This window comes from Sciurus carolinensis, chromosome 8 (genome assembly GCF_902686445.1).
Source record: "Sciurus carolinensis chromosome 8, mSciCar1.2, whole genome shotgun sequence".
NCBI lineage: Eukaryota > Metazoa > Chordata > Mammalia > Rodentia > Sciuridae > Sciurus > Sciurus carolinensis.
The window spans coordinates 32424943-32444650 of NC_062220.1; the positions used below are offsets into that span (position 1 = coordinate 32424943).

At 35.5% G+C, this 19708-nt stretch overlaps 1 protein-coding gene across 3 annotated transcripts in view; it reads right to left on the minus strand.

Annotated features, from left to right (window-relative positions):
- Positions 1 to 2872: 2872 nt before the first annotated feature.
- The window catches only part of Kcnd2 (potassium voltage-gated channel subfamily D member 2), a 442484-nt gene continuing 425648 nt past the window's right edge, over positions 2873 to 19708 (minus strand). For all 3 annotated transcript variants that reach the window (XM_047560475.1, XM_047560473.1, XM_047560474.1), the window contains 4 exons: positions 11321 to 11416; positions 10348 to 10440; positions 7100 to 7347; positions 2873 to 5501 (listed from right to left, as the gene is read on the minus strand). In XM_047560475.1, the coding sequence (XP_047416431.1) occupies positions 5324 to 5501; positions 7100 to 7347; positions 10348 to 10440; positions 11321 to 11416 (615 nt within the window). In that variant the 3' untranslated portion in view covers positions 2873 to 5323. The remainder of the gene's footprint in view (positions 5502 to 7099; positions 7348 to 10347; positions 10441 to 11320; positions 11417 to 19708) is intronic.

Below are 19708 nucleotides of genomic sequence, written 5' to 3' on the forward strand. Positions count from 1 at the left end.
GGGGATGACAATATCATACATTCAGATTGAGTCCTATGTAAAATTGTGATGTGCATGATATTTTTACTTTTAAAAATCTTCTTATATAAAATCTTCTTCTGTCTCTCCATGCATGTATCTCTGGGAAATATAACAGATTCATCTACTCAATTTAAGGTTCATTCAACCTCAATTCTTTACATTCCTTTTTTTCATTTCTTAGCACTAGTTTCTTATTCTGCTGTGTTAGGGTCCTGTTCTCTGTTATTCAGGGAGTCTGAGATATATCTGAGCAATCTAATAGTACATGACTATTAAAAATCGATAATAGGTTAGTCTACCTTTTGGTGTTGCAATTCACAACTCTAAGAAAGCAATTAAAGTGATTTAAACCATATTTTAAAATGCTGGACTGTCCATTAGGAACCCAAGGATTCCTCTCTACTGCCTTACAGTCCTTGTCAAGAGATATACCTTGTCACCCCGGGTTGCTCCAAATCTCTCTTCAGATCTTTAGCACTTCTGTTCAATACCCTCCTTCAGCCGTTCTCATGTTTTGGAGTTGACATAAACCCCTCCGTGGGAGGGGGCCCACCTTTGTGGTGAGTGCCCTTGATAAGAAAGAAACTTACCTTTCTTCTTAGTTATACTGCTTCCTTGCCTCATCCTTCCAGGTATTTCAATAGAACTAACCAGTTGTAGTAACTTGAGGTATGATGTTAGGATTCACAAAGGATTGTTACTCTTGTAAAACTATTCTATCAGCTTTCTTCACTTTCTCTCACACTGTAGTAGGAATGGTGGAGTGGATACTTGGGGAAGGTTAGTTTTTGTTTTTGTTCTTTAAAAACATGATCCAACCATAAACATAAAGCTTTGCCTCTCTTATCTTGTTTTTGTTTTTTTTTTTTTTTTTTTTTCTTTCCTATTTTTTCTCCAAGCAAGTGGGGATTCCTGTGGTGGTTCCTCACCCCCACAGAAATAGAACCACTGCCTCCAGAAAGAGGATTTGAATGGAAAAGGTTCAGAAAGCTCTTTAAAGAACACTGTCCTTCTGTAACATCTGTTGAAGAGATGTCTTCAGGAGACTGAGGCAGAAGAGTGGCTGTCACTGTGGCTGAAAGGACACTACAGTGTAAAAGTGTGAATGGCAGGGTGAAGCAAAGAGGATTTGAACTATTTCCCCATTTCCCTTGAGGAGGTTTGGTCTGGTTTCTTAACCTGTTTCTCTAGCACCAGCACAATGTCTAGCCCATAGGCAATAAATGGAGAATGCACAGTGGTTACCTAATGCACGTCCATAGAATAATCAGAGTTAAAGATGTTGAGAGACAGGAGGTGCCTGCTGAAGGAATAATTGGTGCTTGAGGAGCAAAGCGGGAAAAGGCCAGGTGGGCAGTAACAAGGGAACCATTGGAAGGCATGGATCTGATAGTATTTCAAACAAACCTTTGGCAATAAAATATGTTTTGTAATTGTCTTAGGCTACTTGTTGTTCAAAAATAATCATTTCTTAGAAGTAAATCCACTCTAGGGGGAAAGTTTTACTCTCTTAAACACAACTAGATGAAGTAAAATCATTTTAAACCCTCATTTTTACATTAATGAGGTGTGCCTACATAATTGTGTTGAAAGTTCTGATGATGTTTACACAGTGCAACAACCATTTTTATATCTGTGAATTAATAAAACCAACACCCTAATAACATCCTAGGCAAGAGGAGATGCCTTTCTTATGAGACTCCAAGGATTATCCATCTGATAGAAGAATCCTTTTTATTCTTTTGAGCAATGTTGCTGGCAGTCATTACTATAACTCCCTGGAGGCTATTTCCAAACCAACATTGTAACTAAATTGAAGGAGCAGGCAGGTGTGTTGGACCTTTTAAATGCAGGATTGACGCCTCAATAAATCAAAGGCTGTAAAGGAAAATAATTAACAAGAAAATACAGAAAGTATTCACCAAAAAATCATATACAGCACTAGCCAAATATTTCTATTAAATGATTTACTTTGTCTTTTTCCTTATTTTAATAAACACTTAACATTTTCTTGCTGTTTGTCTCCTCAGGATATTAAAAAGAAACCATCAGTATGTGCATATTTTTAAAAATGAATACAAGTACAACCATAGAAATGAAAAGTTGTACCCTATTTGTGTACAATGAATCAAAATGCAGTCTGTAAAATTAAAATTAATTAAAAAATGAATGTGAGCCATATACATAGGCTTATATGCAGTTTTTAAAATATATAGTCAAATATGCACACATATAGCTACACAAATAAATTGTCCTGTTTTCGTAGATAGAAAAAAATCCTTTGATCAAGAACCTAATGGAGTTCTGATCAAAGCTACTATTGCAGAGCTTACATTCTCTCTCTCTCTCTCTCTCTCTCTCCTCTCTCTCTCTCTCTCTCTATCTTCCTTCCTTTCCTTTTCGGTACTAGGTGTGCTTAGACACTGAGACACATCCCCAACCCTTTTAATAATTTTTCATTTTGAGACAGGGTCTCACTAAGTTGCTGAATCTGGTATTGAACTTGCAATCCTCCGGCCTCAGTTTCCTGAGCTACTGGATTACAGGCGTGTACCACCATGACCACTCAGTTTATTTTGCTCAATCCAAGTGGTGGTGATGAAGAAGTTTATGAGGTTCAGGGACTGGCCTTACTTAAATGACCCTTACTTTTCTGTTGAAGTTTCTTCCTAAATTCCCACTGTACATAGAAAGCTGCTGTCTCCAACAGTTCAGACTAGATTTAAGTGTTGAGTTCTAGTCTGTAGGTGTCATAGTCTTCTCCCAAGTATATTATGAGTGTGGCACATCTTATAGATTTTGCAAAGGAATGAAGTCTAAGGAAAAAGGGCAACAGTCAACCACATTATCCTGTTCAAGCATGCACGTGTTTTATTTAAGTATTCTCCAAAGGTCTATTTTTTTCCAGCATAATGCAGATATTATGCTATCCTTTGAAATAAGATATATGAACTTCAAACAAAATTGTCAAAACAATGACCTTAGTTACTCCATATGGTACACAGAAATAATTACATTTCACTTACAATACAGATGCACTTAACACAGTCATCAATAGTCACTCACCACCAACACAGTATATTTTTAAATCACCTAAAACATCAAAAAGGTTTTTCTTTTCCAAAATTCTAAAGAAATTAATAATTTTGGATAAGTGATAAATGAAAAGAGGCAGAATTGTCAACCAAAATAACCTAATTGCTTTTTCTTTTATATAATATCAAGAACTTGTAACTAGAACTTCTCATTGGGAATCAAAAGACAGTAAGTATTCCTGATTGTAGTTTCTTAGTCTATTTTTTAAAAAGGTTTTCAATAAATGCCATCAAAGAAGTTTCACTATATATTTGCCCTAGAAGCATAAAGTGACAAGAGGCAGGTGTTAATATAATCGTTAATATTCACGCTGCTGGAAGATTAGTAGATTTTTAAAAGACATACTAGGAATAAAGCCAGTTCTTCCCAAGAGACAGTAGTTTATCGTACTTTCACTCAGCAAATGTTTATTAAGAGCTACTGTGTGCACAGCACTGTTCTAGAAGCTATTCTAGAAATGGGAAGCAAGAATTTCTGGCTTTACTCAGAAATGATTGGATTAATTCATTTTTATGATAAGTTATGATAAGCATTTGAAGATCTCCATAATAGAGGGATAATTATTAATTCTTTCCATGTATAGAAACTAAGCTTTATTTCTTACAGTGGTGGCTCAGAATGAACAAAACTTTATTTGACGTAAAACTTTTTTACACTGTCACGCGCAGACACGTCTGCTGATGTATTTGAAGGGTGTAAAGGTAGAAAGACTTTTCACTTAAATGTACACAGAAATCAATCTTGCATCATCAAGCTCCTGTCCTCCAAATTTAGTGGAGAACGCTTCGCCTTGCCAAACACAGGACTTGTTCTGAGATAAATTGGTGCCACCCTCCTGAACAGGATCGGCCGCATGTTTTCATCAAACACTGCGACATGAAGCACGCCAGTTTATCTCTGCATGTCAATTCACATTAGGTATTCTCAACATGTATTCAAGATCTAAAGCAAAATAAATAATATATCAAGTAAGATTCTGAGATCATCGATCCTGTGATATTAGTCCCAGTCAACTCTTGAGGAAACACATACCAATATATCTAGTATCTGGGCTTTTCCATAAACAGCAAAGACGTTAGAGATAATTCATAGATGTCAACTCCTTTTCTCTAGTTTTTGACAAGGGGATTGATGACAGTCTACTTACAAGATAATTTATTGGGTAATACAAAAGTAGGAAAGTTACTTGAACTACAGTAAACACTAGTTTCGCTGATGATAATGAACCCAATACAAAGGTACCCTAGAAATACAGAATGCACTGGGTCACGGGAATACAGTGGACCAAAGTATACTACTGAAAAACATTGATGACACAGTAGTTTTGGATTAAAAAGTCCCCTAAACCTGGCCACACCAGAAGTTTTTCTATGAATGTGGCTCTTACTGTACCTATGATCTGGAAAGTACAACAACCAAAAAATCCTGATTCCTGATACAACATGTGTGCAGTGAATTATTGCAGTTGTAACAGTAACTAGGTGCAAGGTTAAACAATAATACTGAACTATCTGAACACTTTAGAGTTACTAATGAGCATCCCCATGAGAAATACTGCAGTTCTAAAAGGAGTTTATTTGCACAGCCCACCATGGAACGTGAACATTCAGCTTGTTGTAAGTGCACAGAAATTTCCCCTTTCTACAATTATAGTTTATCATGCCTATTCTGAAGACAACATAAGGAAACTGAGATCACTGCTCCAAAGAACTCTAGCATGCATTATGATGGTTTCCTTCAGTCAATACAAATGTGTTGTATGAGTTTTTTTTTCCATATGTAATAATCTTCATCATAGCCAATGTTCATGGTTTTAACAGGAAAAATTTTTATCAAAATGTTTTCCATATTTTTTTGTTTTGCATTCGACTGGAACATTATGTTCAAAGATTTATTTTATTTGTTTTATTAAAAAAGAGTTCTGATCATAAGAAGCATCGATAGGCGGCATTTCATTGTGCTCATTCACAAAGTCAAAGGGCCACAGAATATTCCTCTGTATAACAGGTCAAACTCTTGTCTAGAAATGCCATTGGTGGTTTTATTCACATCCTCGAGTTTGGAAGATTTATTTTTATTTCACTACCAGACTTCTTGTTTTGCTGTCTTAATCTGCAAAACATTTATTTTTTTTTTCTTCATTCTTCTACATTGAGATTCTTTCCACAGCCAGGGCTCAAATTCTCTTAAAACTAATCCAATTGTCTTACAAGGCAGACACCCTGACAATATTTCCTCCTGAGTACTCGGGAGACTCTGGCCTGTCATCTCCTTCTGGTGTGGTTACTGGAGGTGTTGGGATGCTTATTATTGCTGTAGTCACATAAGGTTGTTCACAGTTTAGTTTAACACACTCTTCCATTTTGGCATTTAAGCTGGATCGGCTGATGAGGAAAAAAAAAATAGATTTAAGAAAGGAAGATATTTACTTAATTTTTTAAAAGTAACTGAAAAATGTATATGTTAATGCTTATCAGTAACATTTTAAATGTTTAGGAATATTATCATGTAAAAGTGAAACATCAAAACTTAATATACATTATTTTGAACATTAGCCAGTTTATTAACATTAAATACATTTCTTAATGCCAGCTCAACTGTTTCTCAGACAAACGGTATTCTGTATAAATGTGAGAAAGAAAGAGAACCAGGTAAGATCTGGACAGCCTGAGCTGAGCAAAATAAAATAATTTTCTTTAAGATAGGAACTCCGAGAGTTTGATATATCATTATGAAAGGGTCAGACCATGTAGATTCCTCAATTCTTTTGTCCACAGAATCTTTTAATTATTATTCCTTTTTAAAATATTTAATGCAAATAAACTCTCAATTTGGATTCTCAAGAATCCAAAAAAGTTAGCTGTTCCCATCTAGTACTTCAAGGTTTTCCCAAGTGGTATTCTTAAGAAGCATGTTATACTCTGTGGGGGAAGGAGAAGGAGCAAGAAGGGTATAAAACGAAGTTAAAACTATTTTCATGGAAAGTAACTAAAATGTTGTGTCATAATATTTTCTTCTTAAATATTTCCCCACTTTCTACTTTTTTTGTGATGGAAAAACAGTGCACAGGTAAAATATCTTAAAGATAGAAATTTTTCATTGTTCTAAATATCAACATTGCAGTCTAATTTTTATAAATCAACATGATCTGAATTCGGAATCTCATTTTGGTTTTCAACAAAGATTGTTGAATGCCAACAAAGAAGCAGGGCTGAACTTATAGAGTGTCAATCTAAGAATATATGTTCTTGAAATAAAAGAGTGAAGTAAAAAACACTTTGCAGAAGTTGATCTTTTTAATGTATAATTTTAGTGTATTCTTTTTATTAAATGTTTATGGTAAAAAAATAAATAATGAAAAGTAAAAGGAAAATGTCAGTGTATAAGTTTCGCAAAAATTGTCCATAAATTAACTGGTAAACAATTCTAGAATTTAACTTATCTTTTTGATATTGGATTGATTTTTGTATTTGATGTGGCCAAAAAATACCTTTTGGATCAAAAGTATAGGTTAATAAAAGAGATTTGTGTAGGCATAGTTTTAATTTTCACTGCTACATTGAATATGAATATATTTTAGGTACCATTGGATAACTTTCAATTCTATTGATGTCAGTTTCATTTGTCTCTTTACAGTAGTTTTGACTGTCATTTCAGGCTCTTTGAGTTTACATAAGGGGCTCCTGAGGATAGAGGTCCTTGCTCAAACAAACAACAAAAAATTGTGGAGTTGAAGCAATAAAAATACATTTTGTGTGCGCCTAGTCATTTTTCTTCTTCCTACTGTTAATACTGATGTAATTACTACTTTTGACCCCCTAAGGATATGCCAGTGAACCCCTTTTCCCACTTTGTTCAGTATCAGTTTTGTCTTTCTCAGCCCTAGAGGGTAGGACTTCCCTGCTCACAGGTGGCAATGTGAGAGTGGGGACGTCGCCTGTGAACCAGCCCAGGTGTGTACATAGTAGATTCATCCAGGTACCTGTTAGATAGTGGAGTTCTCTCCACACACCGGATCTGAATCGTGCTGAGTTCTTGCACGCTGCCTCGATGACTTCCGGACACATTGGCATTTGGGATGCGGAAAGTTTTTTTGTGTCGACGTGAACAGCAAGTGCTGGTGACTCCTTGTTGTGAAGAGAGAGATGGGCTGTGACTTGAAGGCCGGTTAACGGTGGCAACTTCCATGCAGCTTTCTTCAAAGACTTGTTCATCCACGAATTCATGATTCTATTTCAGAGTTGTAAGAAAATGTGAAGAAAGCAGATAAGCACATTTGAAATTAAAATAAAGGAAATGCATAGCTTTATTTTAAAAATTCAAATATGACCATGTATGGACTTTATGTGATAGGTAACTAACACCATTTTCAGAAAGATTAGAATATTAGAACCACTGTTCTTTGACATTTGTGTGGAAATAAAATCTCTCTACTTAGACTGAGTGATTGACATGTACCGACTGATTCAGTGTCCATTTGCCAATTAACTTTATCTTAGAATATAATTTATTGATTTAAGTATAAAATCAGAAAATAACCCTTGAAATGAGTATAAATAATATCTACAGGAAATTTAAAAATTTACATTGACTTTATTTTTTAAACAAATTGAAATTATGAAAAGAGATTATTTTATAGAACACCATCGAGATTGTTAAATTTTAGCAAATATCTTCACATGGGATTGAAACTTTTTTAATCATAAAATAAGATATCTAAGACACTTCTCTTTTCTTTAGATGCTTCCCTAAAATTTCTGGTATGTAAGAAAATATAACTTGTTAGCTAAGAAAATAAAATATGCTTATCTGCAAAATGGGTCACTGTGCTTGATTCAGAATGGATGAGCACTGAACTTTTGTGGCCTCCTTTCTTTGTGATATATCACAGGAAGTAATCATGACCTCGGTCTTTGTTCAGGGTGTGTGTGTGTGTGTGTGTGTGTGTGTGTGTATGCACAGTGCTGGGGACTGAATCCAGGGAGGTGCTGTAGCACTCAGCTACATTGCTAGGCTTCTTTTAAATTTTGAGACAGGGTCTTGCTAAATTGACCACGCTGGCTTCTGACTTGGGATCCTCCTGTATCAGCCTTGGAAGAAGCTGAGATTGCAGGCTTGCACCACACTGCCCAGCTCTGTTCAGAATTCTCCACTACCTTCTAGCCCAAGGCAATCAGTAATGGCCATCATGTCACACTCCCTATTTTATAGAAGCACAGTGCCAATTTTACTTTTAAAATGTTTAGTAAAGACATTGCCTCCTAAAATGTCTATGCAAGAATTTTACCTCAGAAATAGAAGGGAAACATTTTGGTCTGAATTACTAGAAAATAACTTCAATTACTGTTTTTCCTTTGTGTGCACAGAAATGGTCTTCTAATGGAATGCTTTGCACATAGCAGATTTCACTTAACCATCTCTCATCCTCAAAATATTAGTAAAACAATTGAAGCAATTCGCTGGCTAATAGGAAATAGATTGTTTTAGTTACTCATTTTGTCATCTCTTTGCTTAGAAAAGCATTTTGAAATACATGAAATTTTACATTCTACTGTTTAGTGTCCAGAGAATAATTTGATTAGATAAGGCAGAATTTTATGTTAAATATTACATTTTAGAGGAAAAAAAACCAGTGAAACAGCTTCATAATCTGCTTTCTTCTTTTACGAGGCACATTTCACACACATAATGCAAGTTACAGTGCATGAGATTCTAATTTGTCTCATTAGCGATTAGAATTGGAGAAGTCATTCTGTTAGGGGTTACCCTATGTTTTTGTAGGTGATGTTGAAAGTAAATTTTGATTAAAAAAGTCTTCATTGAAAATAATTGAAAAAGGGAAACGAGGAAAAAGGTAAATGCATTCTACCATTAATGTATCCTTTAACTAACAGGTTATAGACTTGTCCAGATCTTTGTTTAAAAATGCAAATACAATCATGTACTTATCCTGTTGAAAACACTTAAACAATTTCTGTTTATCATGAGATAAAGAGCAAAACTGCTCACTTGACTCCAAAGACTGACATTATCCAGCCGCTATCTATCTGCCTCCTCTTGGGCCACGCTACACTTGCTCCTTCCACTCAGTCACTCTCAAATTCTTTTGCCTCCCCTTAGGCCAAGTTCCTACCTTCTTCAGGTACTTACATGACCTTTTCCTTCTTCATCTCCTTGCCTACCTCCTGTTCATCCTGCTGGTCTCAACTCAAGGTCTTTCTAGGGGTCTTGTCTGACCCTGTCACCTCGTGGTTTTAGCCTCTTTTACTGGCTCCACGGTGGCCCAGTCAGTGCTCCACTGCTCATACCCCTTCTCCAAGAACACCCATGTTTGATAGTTTGTCTCATAAATAGAGACTCAGTGGGGACAGAGGCCATACTAACTTCATGGTGTGTCTTGGATCTGGCTTGCTATTAGGCACATAGCAGGCAAATAATACATATTGGTTGCATAGTTATATAGGTAAATAAATTGATGGGAAATATATTGGAGTTGAGAATATATATAATGTGTCTTTGGTGAGTGAAGAAGCTGACCTGATTCAATATGATGAACAATTTTGTTCTGCTCTATGGTCACAAACTGTGACCCATATTGACCAGCTAATAAGGAATGAACATCTTTGCTATGGAGAAGTCCCACTTAGTACCTGTTAAGCGAAGAAATGTAAACTCTCTCCTCAACACCCAGAAGTGTATCAGTGGTTTAAATGTGTCATTTTTTTTTTGTATGCAAACAAATCACTTTTGGTATGCACCTCTATTTATTACACTTGTGAATTACTTGTATTAAACTTTGAAATGCTTATATTCTGTCATTCTCTATTTTTTTTCTTATTGCTCTTGATATTCTCTTTATCCAGATGTTTGGCACACTTGAAATACCATTTATTTTCCTTTTTAATCAAAAGTTTAAAAACAGAGGAGACAGGATATTTTACTGGGACTATGTATTGGAAGACAGTTTTCCATCTGCATTTAAATGATATATTAAACTAGAGTTAAGATACCACTAATTTAAGATACAAGTTTCTTAAAATAATTTCCAAGTGGAAATGTCATTATGGTCTTTCAAAGCAATTTCAGATTCTATAGGTTTTCTGTTTGTTTGTTTTTTAGCATATTTTCCAGTAATGCAGAGTGAAATGGTGCTTGCAAGCATTGTGTGTGCACAAAGGCAAATGAACTCGGGTCTGAGTGCAGGGGCAGGCCCTGGTGCTGTCTCCTTACCGTGGTTTTCTCCAGGCAGTGAAGCAGGTGGTGGTGCTGGGTTTCGAAGCTGGAGCCGGACTTGCTAATGAAGGCCTGCTCTTCCTCCGAGGACTGTCAACACAGAAGAGACAGAGGTGCTTCTATTTTATTTGCAAACAGCGAGAATCTCAGTCACACAACTGCGCAGAGATCTGGCCTATTTTCTGAGACTCACTGGCAGCACTTTTTTTTTTTTTTCTTTTAAACTAAAAAGGACAAATGTGCAGTTGCTTTTAAGTTGAATGATCAGCATACACATTTTCATCAAATTAGAGGTCTGGTCTTTTAGACTGTGCCTCCCTGAATTGAAAATTTAAATCTCTTTTACTCATTCAAGGACCAACTTCCTTTGAAAGCCTGAGCCATTTATCTTTGGATAATAAAATTTAACCTCGTACTTAGATAATCCTGAAACCATTATCATGCACCTACATGAAAGATATTTTGTAAGGAAAGATGATGGAAATCTGAAATATTAAAGGAAAGTTTTGAAGTAAAAGTCTCTCATTTAGACTCTGTGACATTCCTAATACTGAATGAATGGTGTTCTCTCTTCATTAAGAAGTAAAATAAGACAGGGCATTACCTCTGCTTCCCCATTTCCTGAACTTTAAGGAACACAAGTAATCTTTAAATTAAAAAAAAGAATTAGGCATTTGAATTATTGAGCATCTTCTGCCTCTCTGATGTTAATTTGAGATAGGCTAGAGATGCTGTCTGATCATGAATAGGAATCATGATCTACTTGCAATATTCCATAGCCCAGCTTCTAACCTGATATAGCCAACTGGAGTGTACAGGGGGAGATTATAAAAAAATGACAATTTTGCTGTTTTGGTAGCCATTTTCATAATTATCCCCAATAAAATTATATGGTCAAGTAGAACTAAATTAATATTACCCCAATAAATTGATCATCAACAAAAAAAAAGGGCAAAGAGCTTGGCTATACCTGCAGCTGGTTGCTGAGTAAACCATTCCGTTTGCTCTGCATGTAAGCGCTGGCGCTCCCGCTTTTGGCTGCCCGGATCCTGGCCAGTCTAGCTTTCTACAAGACAAGAAAAATGAACATCCCATCAACACTTATGTGTTGTTGTTTTAAAACAGTGAAGTCACTTTCGCATTATCCTACTGTCAGCATACATATTTTAAAAAGCAAACCAGCTTTTCACATGTAACTACTGAAAAATATGCTCCTGTCTTCTTTTGAATGTTTTATTTTAGTTAACACTTATTAGTAAGGTCAATTAACTACCTTAGAGCTGGGTTATGTGTTTAGGAATTGAAATTAAGTGTATACAGTAAGATTAAGTTATTTCATTACTGTTTCTCTCAATTGTGTCGAGAGAAAAATAGCAATATTACTTTACTTATGTTTTCATTTATCCAAATCTGAGTAACTTAATGAAATGAAGACCAATCGCCCAGTAAATCAGCTGCCATCTCCTTTTCATTTAAACTAAAATCCTTTATAAATTAGTTTTTAAGACTAAGTCCTAAGAACCAGTTGCCTTTCTCTCTCTCCTTCCCTTCCCTCCTTTCTTAGAATCACTATTCAGCTGTAACTGTGTTCTCCAACTTAGCTTTAATCTTTGCAATAATTCTGTTGAATGAGAAAAAGTAGAGCCCATGCTAACAAAATGGACTATTAAAAAAAAAGAATCTCTGAATTTACCTACTTTGCTGACAAGCTCCACACAACTGTATGCTCGCCTGTATTGTATTTCATTCTTGAATTTGTTGAAATGAAGAACAGAGTAAGTCCATCCAAGAGATTTATAAGATCATTGTAAAATTTTAAAACATTTTTTTCACATAGTAAATGTTTTTCAATTAAATTTCTGGTGGTCACTTCAGTTGTTCACGGTTAGAATGATATCGACGGAGTGGTTTTACTGAGAAATCCAGGTGGACATCTGGATTTCTGGTATGGCATTCTACCTTATGACTGTGGGCATATGCCCATGTTTGGACTTTGAGGTAAGATGCCTGCTTTGCACTCTTGGGGAGCACTACTTTGGTGACCATTCTATTTGTGTGATGCATTTCACAGCAAGTGTATGTGACACAGCAACTGGGGTGACTTGGTTAAGAAATTTCTTGTAAACTGACCCTAATAAGTCTCCTCTTTCCTTTCTAACCACCCCACACAGATACTATCTTTACTCTCAAGGCCTAGAATGCTCTTTTTAGTAAGAGTTTCAAAGTTACTCAGATTTTTAAAGTAGAAAACAGATACATATGATAAAAAAAGTTTTAATCCTATAAAACTACATTCAAGCAATCGAGTCTGTTTCTGGAACCATCTTCCTCCTATGCTTTGTAGTAAATGATGGGTAATATTCTTAGTAAGTCCCATCAGAAATGTTCTAAGCACATCAAAGCAAGCACACATATGCATATGAAATGGCATATATATCTTTATTCAGTTGAAAGAATACCCCTCACACCTCTGCACTTAGTTGTTTTCTTTTACCACATCTTGGAAACATTTCCACATATATAGGCACGAATTGACCTTATGGATATACAATATTCCTCCTTATGAATGAAGCATCATTTGTTTGGCCAGCCAACTACCAACACATTTTTTAAAGCATCTTTTCCTACAGCAAGAAACACTGCCTGCTTTGAACATTATGATGAGTTTATCTGCAAGGCAAACTTCGAAAAGCGCAATTATTCCTGGATCAAAGGATGTGTGTGTGCGTGTGATATTAACAGGTTTTACCAAATTTCTCTTCAAAGTTGTTGTATCAAGATCCCCTTCATCTACATCATTTGAGAGTAGCACTGAAGAAGCTCTCAAAGTAGTTTTAAGATATCATCTTGGCTTTAACTACACCTTGGCCTCTAAATATATTCTTCCTAGGCACTGATACCAGACTAAAATCAGTTGCAGAGAGTTCATATTTATAAGCAATGAGAAACACCGACAAATTTCCTCTCTTTATTGTCAGTGTAATGCTTAGGTTACTCAAATACTGGGGCAATACTAAAGAACAAAGTTGGAAGGTAGAAAAACTTGAACCTCAAGTGCTGTGCTGCAGAGCCAGAATTTCAGGGCGGACTCAACAAACAATGGAAAATGATTAGCACTTCTGGAAATGATTTGGAACTGACATAATGATTCAGAAATAAGCAGTTTATGTATTGGTTTCCAGAAAGGGCTTATTATTGAAATTTTAATCAGGTGTCTTTGGTCTTCCAAATCATTCATTGTTTTTTTGGTTTCCTTCTCTCTTCTACCCTCTTTCCTTTCCTTGGTTTCTTTGCTTGACTGCCTGCCTGACTACCTGCCCATCTTCCTTCTTTCCTTCATTTTCTTTTGCAACTACTATATATAATAATACCTATATCATAGTCACTAGCATCACCTAGTCATTCTTTCATTAATGAAACATATACATTAACCAAAATGTCATCCAGCAAAGGAAGATGGCATATATTTCTCATCATAATGGAAAATATACATATGGTGGCCATCACTACTATAGAAGTGGTTCTAACCATATGGAAAAAGAAGTTGTTTTAGAGACAGCATGGCCATTTTTGCTAAGTTCATGTAGTGTGTTAACGAAAAAACTTCTCATCTTAGTTCAGTCGCTTTGTTTCACTTTGATGCAATATTGTTTGAGTTGATTGGTGGTTCTCGTGAAGTATATGCCAAATACCTGTTGAATGCTCCCCTTTGAGGTCTGTGATTACTTTGGTTCCAGCAGGTAATTGAGGGAAATTATTTTATAAAAGTATTTTAGAAAATGATTTTACTTATGACCTCTTCGGTATGACAATCTTGGCAACTCCATTTATATAATTGAGAGGTTAAAAGAAAACAATTCTTCCAATCCTCCATTCTGTTCTTGAAGGAAATGAGAACTTCTTGGCATGGCAAATTGCCAGAAAATGGAAATCGGGGTAAAGTTTCAGTGCATAATTTACTGTGGTCCATTAGAAAGTAGAAAGCTTCCAAAATGTTTATTAAAAATAGAGTTTGTATCGTCAGTTTTAAAATAAAAGCTTGGTAGTTATTTTTAAGTTATTTATCTGCTTTAAGAACTATTGATGGTGTTTGGGAAAAATTGTTCATCTTCTAAGCACATTTCTTCTATTCATCTCAATTTCCCAGAAATTCAGTTTTGCCTAATCCTCTCATCTCAGCAGGATTTTTCAGTCAGTTGCAAGGAATGATAAGTTGTAATGTGTAAAATCCAAACCAACCAGATAAGGCAAATAACTGTTCTGTGGCCAAGATGAGGTTGGGGAATGCTGAGATGTCAGGCAGGTTTCCCTGCAGTTGGGTTCTTCACGACATATGTGAGGGTAACAGGAGGACACAGTGTACAAGTTTTCTTAAGTTAATTTGACATGGAACTTTGCAGAGCATTCAGAAACTAGTATGCAGTGGAGCATAATGGCTTTTAGCAAGTTTTTTTTTTTTTTTGGTTATGATGATTAACATTATTTAAATTTATAAAGTATTTTGTGGAACAAAGGCTGAGTGCCAATCAAGAAAGATCTCTAATAAAATATCATTGAGTTAGTGATTCCCTTAAATGGGCAGACACCTTCTAAATGAGATGTGAGGCAGATTGAGAAATGTTTCAGGACCATCCTGTCATCAAATCACAAACAATTCTCAATACTTTTGAAGAGGTATCCCAGGCAGCTTAGGAGTGAAATACAGAAAATCTCTTTTCCTTGGTTAATCTCAGACAATTCCTTATTCTCCAGAGATCAGCCCACATACTCCCCATACCATGTGTTCTGGAAATTTCACATTTAGTTGTTTCTTTCATTTATGGTTTAGTAAAAAGCTTCATGTGGATTTAGCATATTAAGCTTTCTCAGCTTTTAAAAATTTAAAGAGTTTATTGGAATCTTTCCATTTGCTAAGGAAGTAGCTGCCCTAAATATGAGACGAGTTAGTTCCAAACAATAATAAAAGTGAGAGTGGAAGGAAGTCAGTGGGAAGCAGTACAATATTTCCAGCCCTGGAGCCTGGTTAATCCTGAGATGGCAGTGCTGGGCAGAAAAAATCTGGGAATTGGGTCAGATAAAGAAACAAGAGGACAGTAAGAGGACTCTGAGTAGGGAGAGGTGAGAACTGAAAGAAGATGTAGGAGGGTATCAGAAGCAAAATAATGCTTCCTATTTATTTACTTGTAGTGCCAGGTATTGAACCCAGGGCCTCTCTCCGAAACCAATGCTATTTTATGTCAGTCATGTTACTGTAATGCAGTCTTCATGGTGGAGGAGAGGGACCATATGGTTGAATACATGATAATAGATTATGCATACTCTTGTGGAGAAAAAAGGGAGGAAATCATGTGTCCCACAACACCCAGAAGAATTTCCATGGAAGGGGTGATATTTGACCTAAGTGTTGTACACTGAGTAGGAATTTGTCATGTGATTACATTAGGTTGTTTGTGTGTGTGTGTGTGTGTGTGAATGTGTGTCGGGGTGGAGAGCTAAGGGCAGAGGTGATTCAACAAGGCTAAAACCTAGAGTACATATGGAGAAGTATGTAATCCACAGATTCCTTCATGAGTTGATAACAGGTGGTCATTAACTATAGACAAATTAAAAACTAGATTATCTACATAAACTTGGGTAGAAATTGAATAATTTTGTTTTTAGTAGTGGGTAATCTAAAACAGATCATTCTAAGGCTCCAGCAAGGAGTTATTTCTTGTCTTTGCATTATTCCAGAATTATGTTTAAAAAATCTTCTGATTTGGACCTTGCCGAATATACTTGGCAATGGTTCTCAAAGGGTGGTAGCAGTTGCAGTATCACCAGGAACTTGATGGAAAAGCAAATTTTTAGGCTGCAGCTCAAAACTACAGAATCAGATGCTTTGGGAACAGGATTCAATTTGTGTTTTAACAATAGGGTCCTATCTGTGTTTTAACAAACTCTCCACATGATTCCAATTAATCTAAAGTTTGAGAACCACCATACCAAGGTGTGATAGATGACAGAGTATCAGTAACATCTTTCTGTATGAATGTCAAAAATATTCACACGTGAAAAGTAAGATATTCACATATATTGCACACTATTCTAAATTTCTCACTGTATTTTGAATTATCTACAGGAAAATCTCTGTAGTTAACAGAGGATTCATAGTACAAACAACGTAGACTCTTCTGGTCTTGGACTTTAATCAGCAAATATGTGCTCATGTTCAAGTTATCTGTAAAATGGAAATAGTAATACCACCCTTTGCAAGTTGATTGTGAATATTATAAAGCACCTGGGACATAGTAGACAATCTAGAAAGAGTTGTTATTATTGCTAGTATTTGTAAATTACAGTTATAATTGCCATTGCTTCTATTACATGATGAACACAGGTTACCTGGTGAATCTGCAGATTACGTGTGACCTGATTCATATTTTAAAGCAAGGTATGCCACTTGCCTCAAAATATCAACCCTACCACCTATTGTTCCACCAATTCAGCTAAATTTTGGCAAATGCACTCTATTCAATAAACATTTATTGAATAATAGTGAAAAAATAATCTATTAAAATACAATTGCATATAGTAGACAGGGGAAAGGGGTCTCAGTTGAGACTTACATTTACCCACATGTCTATGTTCAGTAAAGATTGTCAAGGATTGACAAAAACAGGGTAAACAAGGCAGGAGTGTGTAGAGAAATCAGAGAAAATACATGCTGGGGGAAGAGTCTAGAAAGGAAAGTATCCCTGACAGTGATGATGGAATTTTCTCAAATTGATATTGTGCACATTTCAAGATTTTTCTCGAGTTTGGAGTTGGCAATTGGGCTAAACACCAAAAAATTTGATCTAAAAACCATTTTGCAATATTACTTTAATTGGTCAGCTTGAATAATGTTTTTATTGAGCAGCCTGCTTGCTTGACTGAATCAGCTGATTATTTTTGCATAACTTTAATATCTGTCAAGTTACCCCAGCCCAGATAAATGCAAACTATCTTAGCCTAATGGAAGCTTTTCTGCTTTTTTTTTTAAATCTGGGAAGGAAAGTAGGAAATATCCCTTGTTAAGTTATTTTGTTACATACCTATGTTCTTAGAGGATTATGCTCAGCTTATTGGCCACAGACTATTAACTGCATATATTATATTAGGTTATTATATTTGGTTTATTAAGTCAATTTTTCTAGTACTCATAGGTAAAGTTCATTGTATTGTGGCAGAAATTTAGAATACAGATGATATTTTTTTAAATACCAAAGTCATTCATGAAGCACACTTTTTAATTAGTGCATTTTTATAGCATTACTTTTACTTTGGCTCTTAAAACTTAGTTAGCCAAAAGGCTTTTAAAATATTCTAAGACTTTATTGTTGCACAAGACAAACTGCAAAAAATACAGATATTTTGGGAATTGTATTATTTGATAATCACATTTGTGCTTCCTACAGTTTTCATTCTTATGTTAAAAGAAAGCATCCTAGAATGGAGATAGGCAAGTGACCCAAGCTTTCTTGGAGGATGTCTCTTATTTCACTATGTGATAGTATGCCCCTTAGAGGGATTCCAGTGTGTGGCAGGACCAGAGTCCTGTACAAAGACACCATTGCCCAGAGGAAGCCTCTTTAAATTCTCCCTGTTCATTGGATTATCAGTTCTTTGTGTTCAGGTTACATGGAATATTTATTATTCTTATCAGTAGGAGTTAAAAACTAGCTATTAGACCAAAAACAGAGTGGAGTTGGTGATGAGTCTCTTAAGCAATCAACTCCAAAGTTAAAATTGATCTTTGCTGAAGGAAGAGGATCTCTGACAATGGACATAAAATGAATTCTCTGGAAAACACACCGTGACCATACTGATTAACCTGAACTTTCCAAAGAGTTCCTATGTAAGATTTTATACTTTACTAAAGAGACTAAAAATTGCTCAAAAACATATTGAAAATTTGCTCTGTAATTCCCTACAAAGCCAGTTATGAACTGCACCAAAATCAATCATGATATCTTATAGTTATTCCACATTATCCAGATTGTGTATTCACTTTAGTTATGGTTATAAATGGTTTCTAGATATTTAATAAAAGACATTTTTAAAGGACTAAGATATAGTGACCATGAAGGATACTGGAAATACAGCAGTGTTAGCATTGAGGAAACTACAGAAGAGACATCTGTAGTTATTTTAACTTTTGGTATTAGGCATTGAACCCAGGGGGGCTTAACAACTAAGACACATCCCTAACCCATTTTATTTTTTTATTTTGAGACAGGGTCTTGCTATTACCTAGGGCCTTGCTAAGTTGGTGAGGCTGGCTTTGAACTTGTGATCCTTCTACTTTAGCCTCCAGAGTTGCGGGGATTATAGGTGTGTGCCACTGTGCCTAATCCCAGGGTTATTTTAAAGCAAAAAGGGCCCTGCCTTTCAAGGTGACTATTTTGACAAAGAACAGGAAAGAGGGTATGCTAATAATCAATCAGTTTTTCTAAGACACAACTGATTGTAATGTCTAAGTTTTGTGTGGACCTGAGATGCAGCCCGGCTTGAGTTGAATGGTTGCTCTCCAACTCATTATGTATGTGACCTTAGAATTGCTCAATTCCTACATTCCTTAGGATTCCCATTCATAAAATTGGAAGAATAATGTAACCAACTTATAGAGATGTTATGAAGATTCTCCTAACTAGATTTTGAAATATATTAGCCCAATGCCTGGAATATGATAATCACTCATAAATATTAAATCTTGTTAATGTTATTATGTTTATGTAGATGTATGTATTTGCATATAATCTTTAAAAATTTTTTTTAGTTGTCAATGGATCTTCTATTTTATTTATTTATATGTGGTGCTGAAAATAGAAGCCAGGGCCTCACACATGCCAGGAAAGCACTTTACCACTAAGCTACAACTCCAGCCCTCTGCATATAATCTTAATATTATTGTTTTCCCATTTTACAAATGGGTATGCACTGTGTACTTAGAATTAAGTAACTGGTGAGAAGTTCAGAGAAACAGGAAACTGCTGAATCAGGAGTAAAACTCAGTTACAGATGACCATATATCTCCTACTTCCTGTGTCAATAAGCAAAACATCTGTGACACATTTTGGTCTCAGTGTAATAGTCTTCTACTAGAACCAGTTTGATCCCTCATAGAGATTAAATAAATCAGATCTAGAAATCTGATTTTAATAAAATTTGCCAAGAATCTTTCTTTGAATTTACTGCCATAATTAGTGCTGTCCATCAGTTATTTCTTACTTTCCGTGTCCAGTCCCATTGTAGGTATTCTCCTGCTCATTTTGAAGTTAGACATGGTTTTTTGACTTGCTTTGGCTTATGTAATAGCCATGGGCCAAGTCCAGGA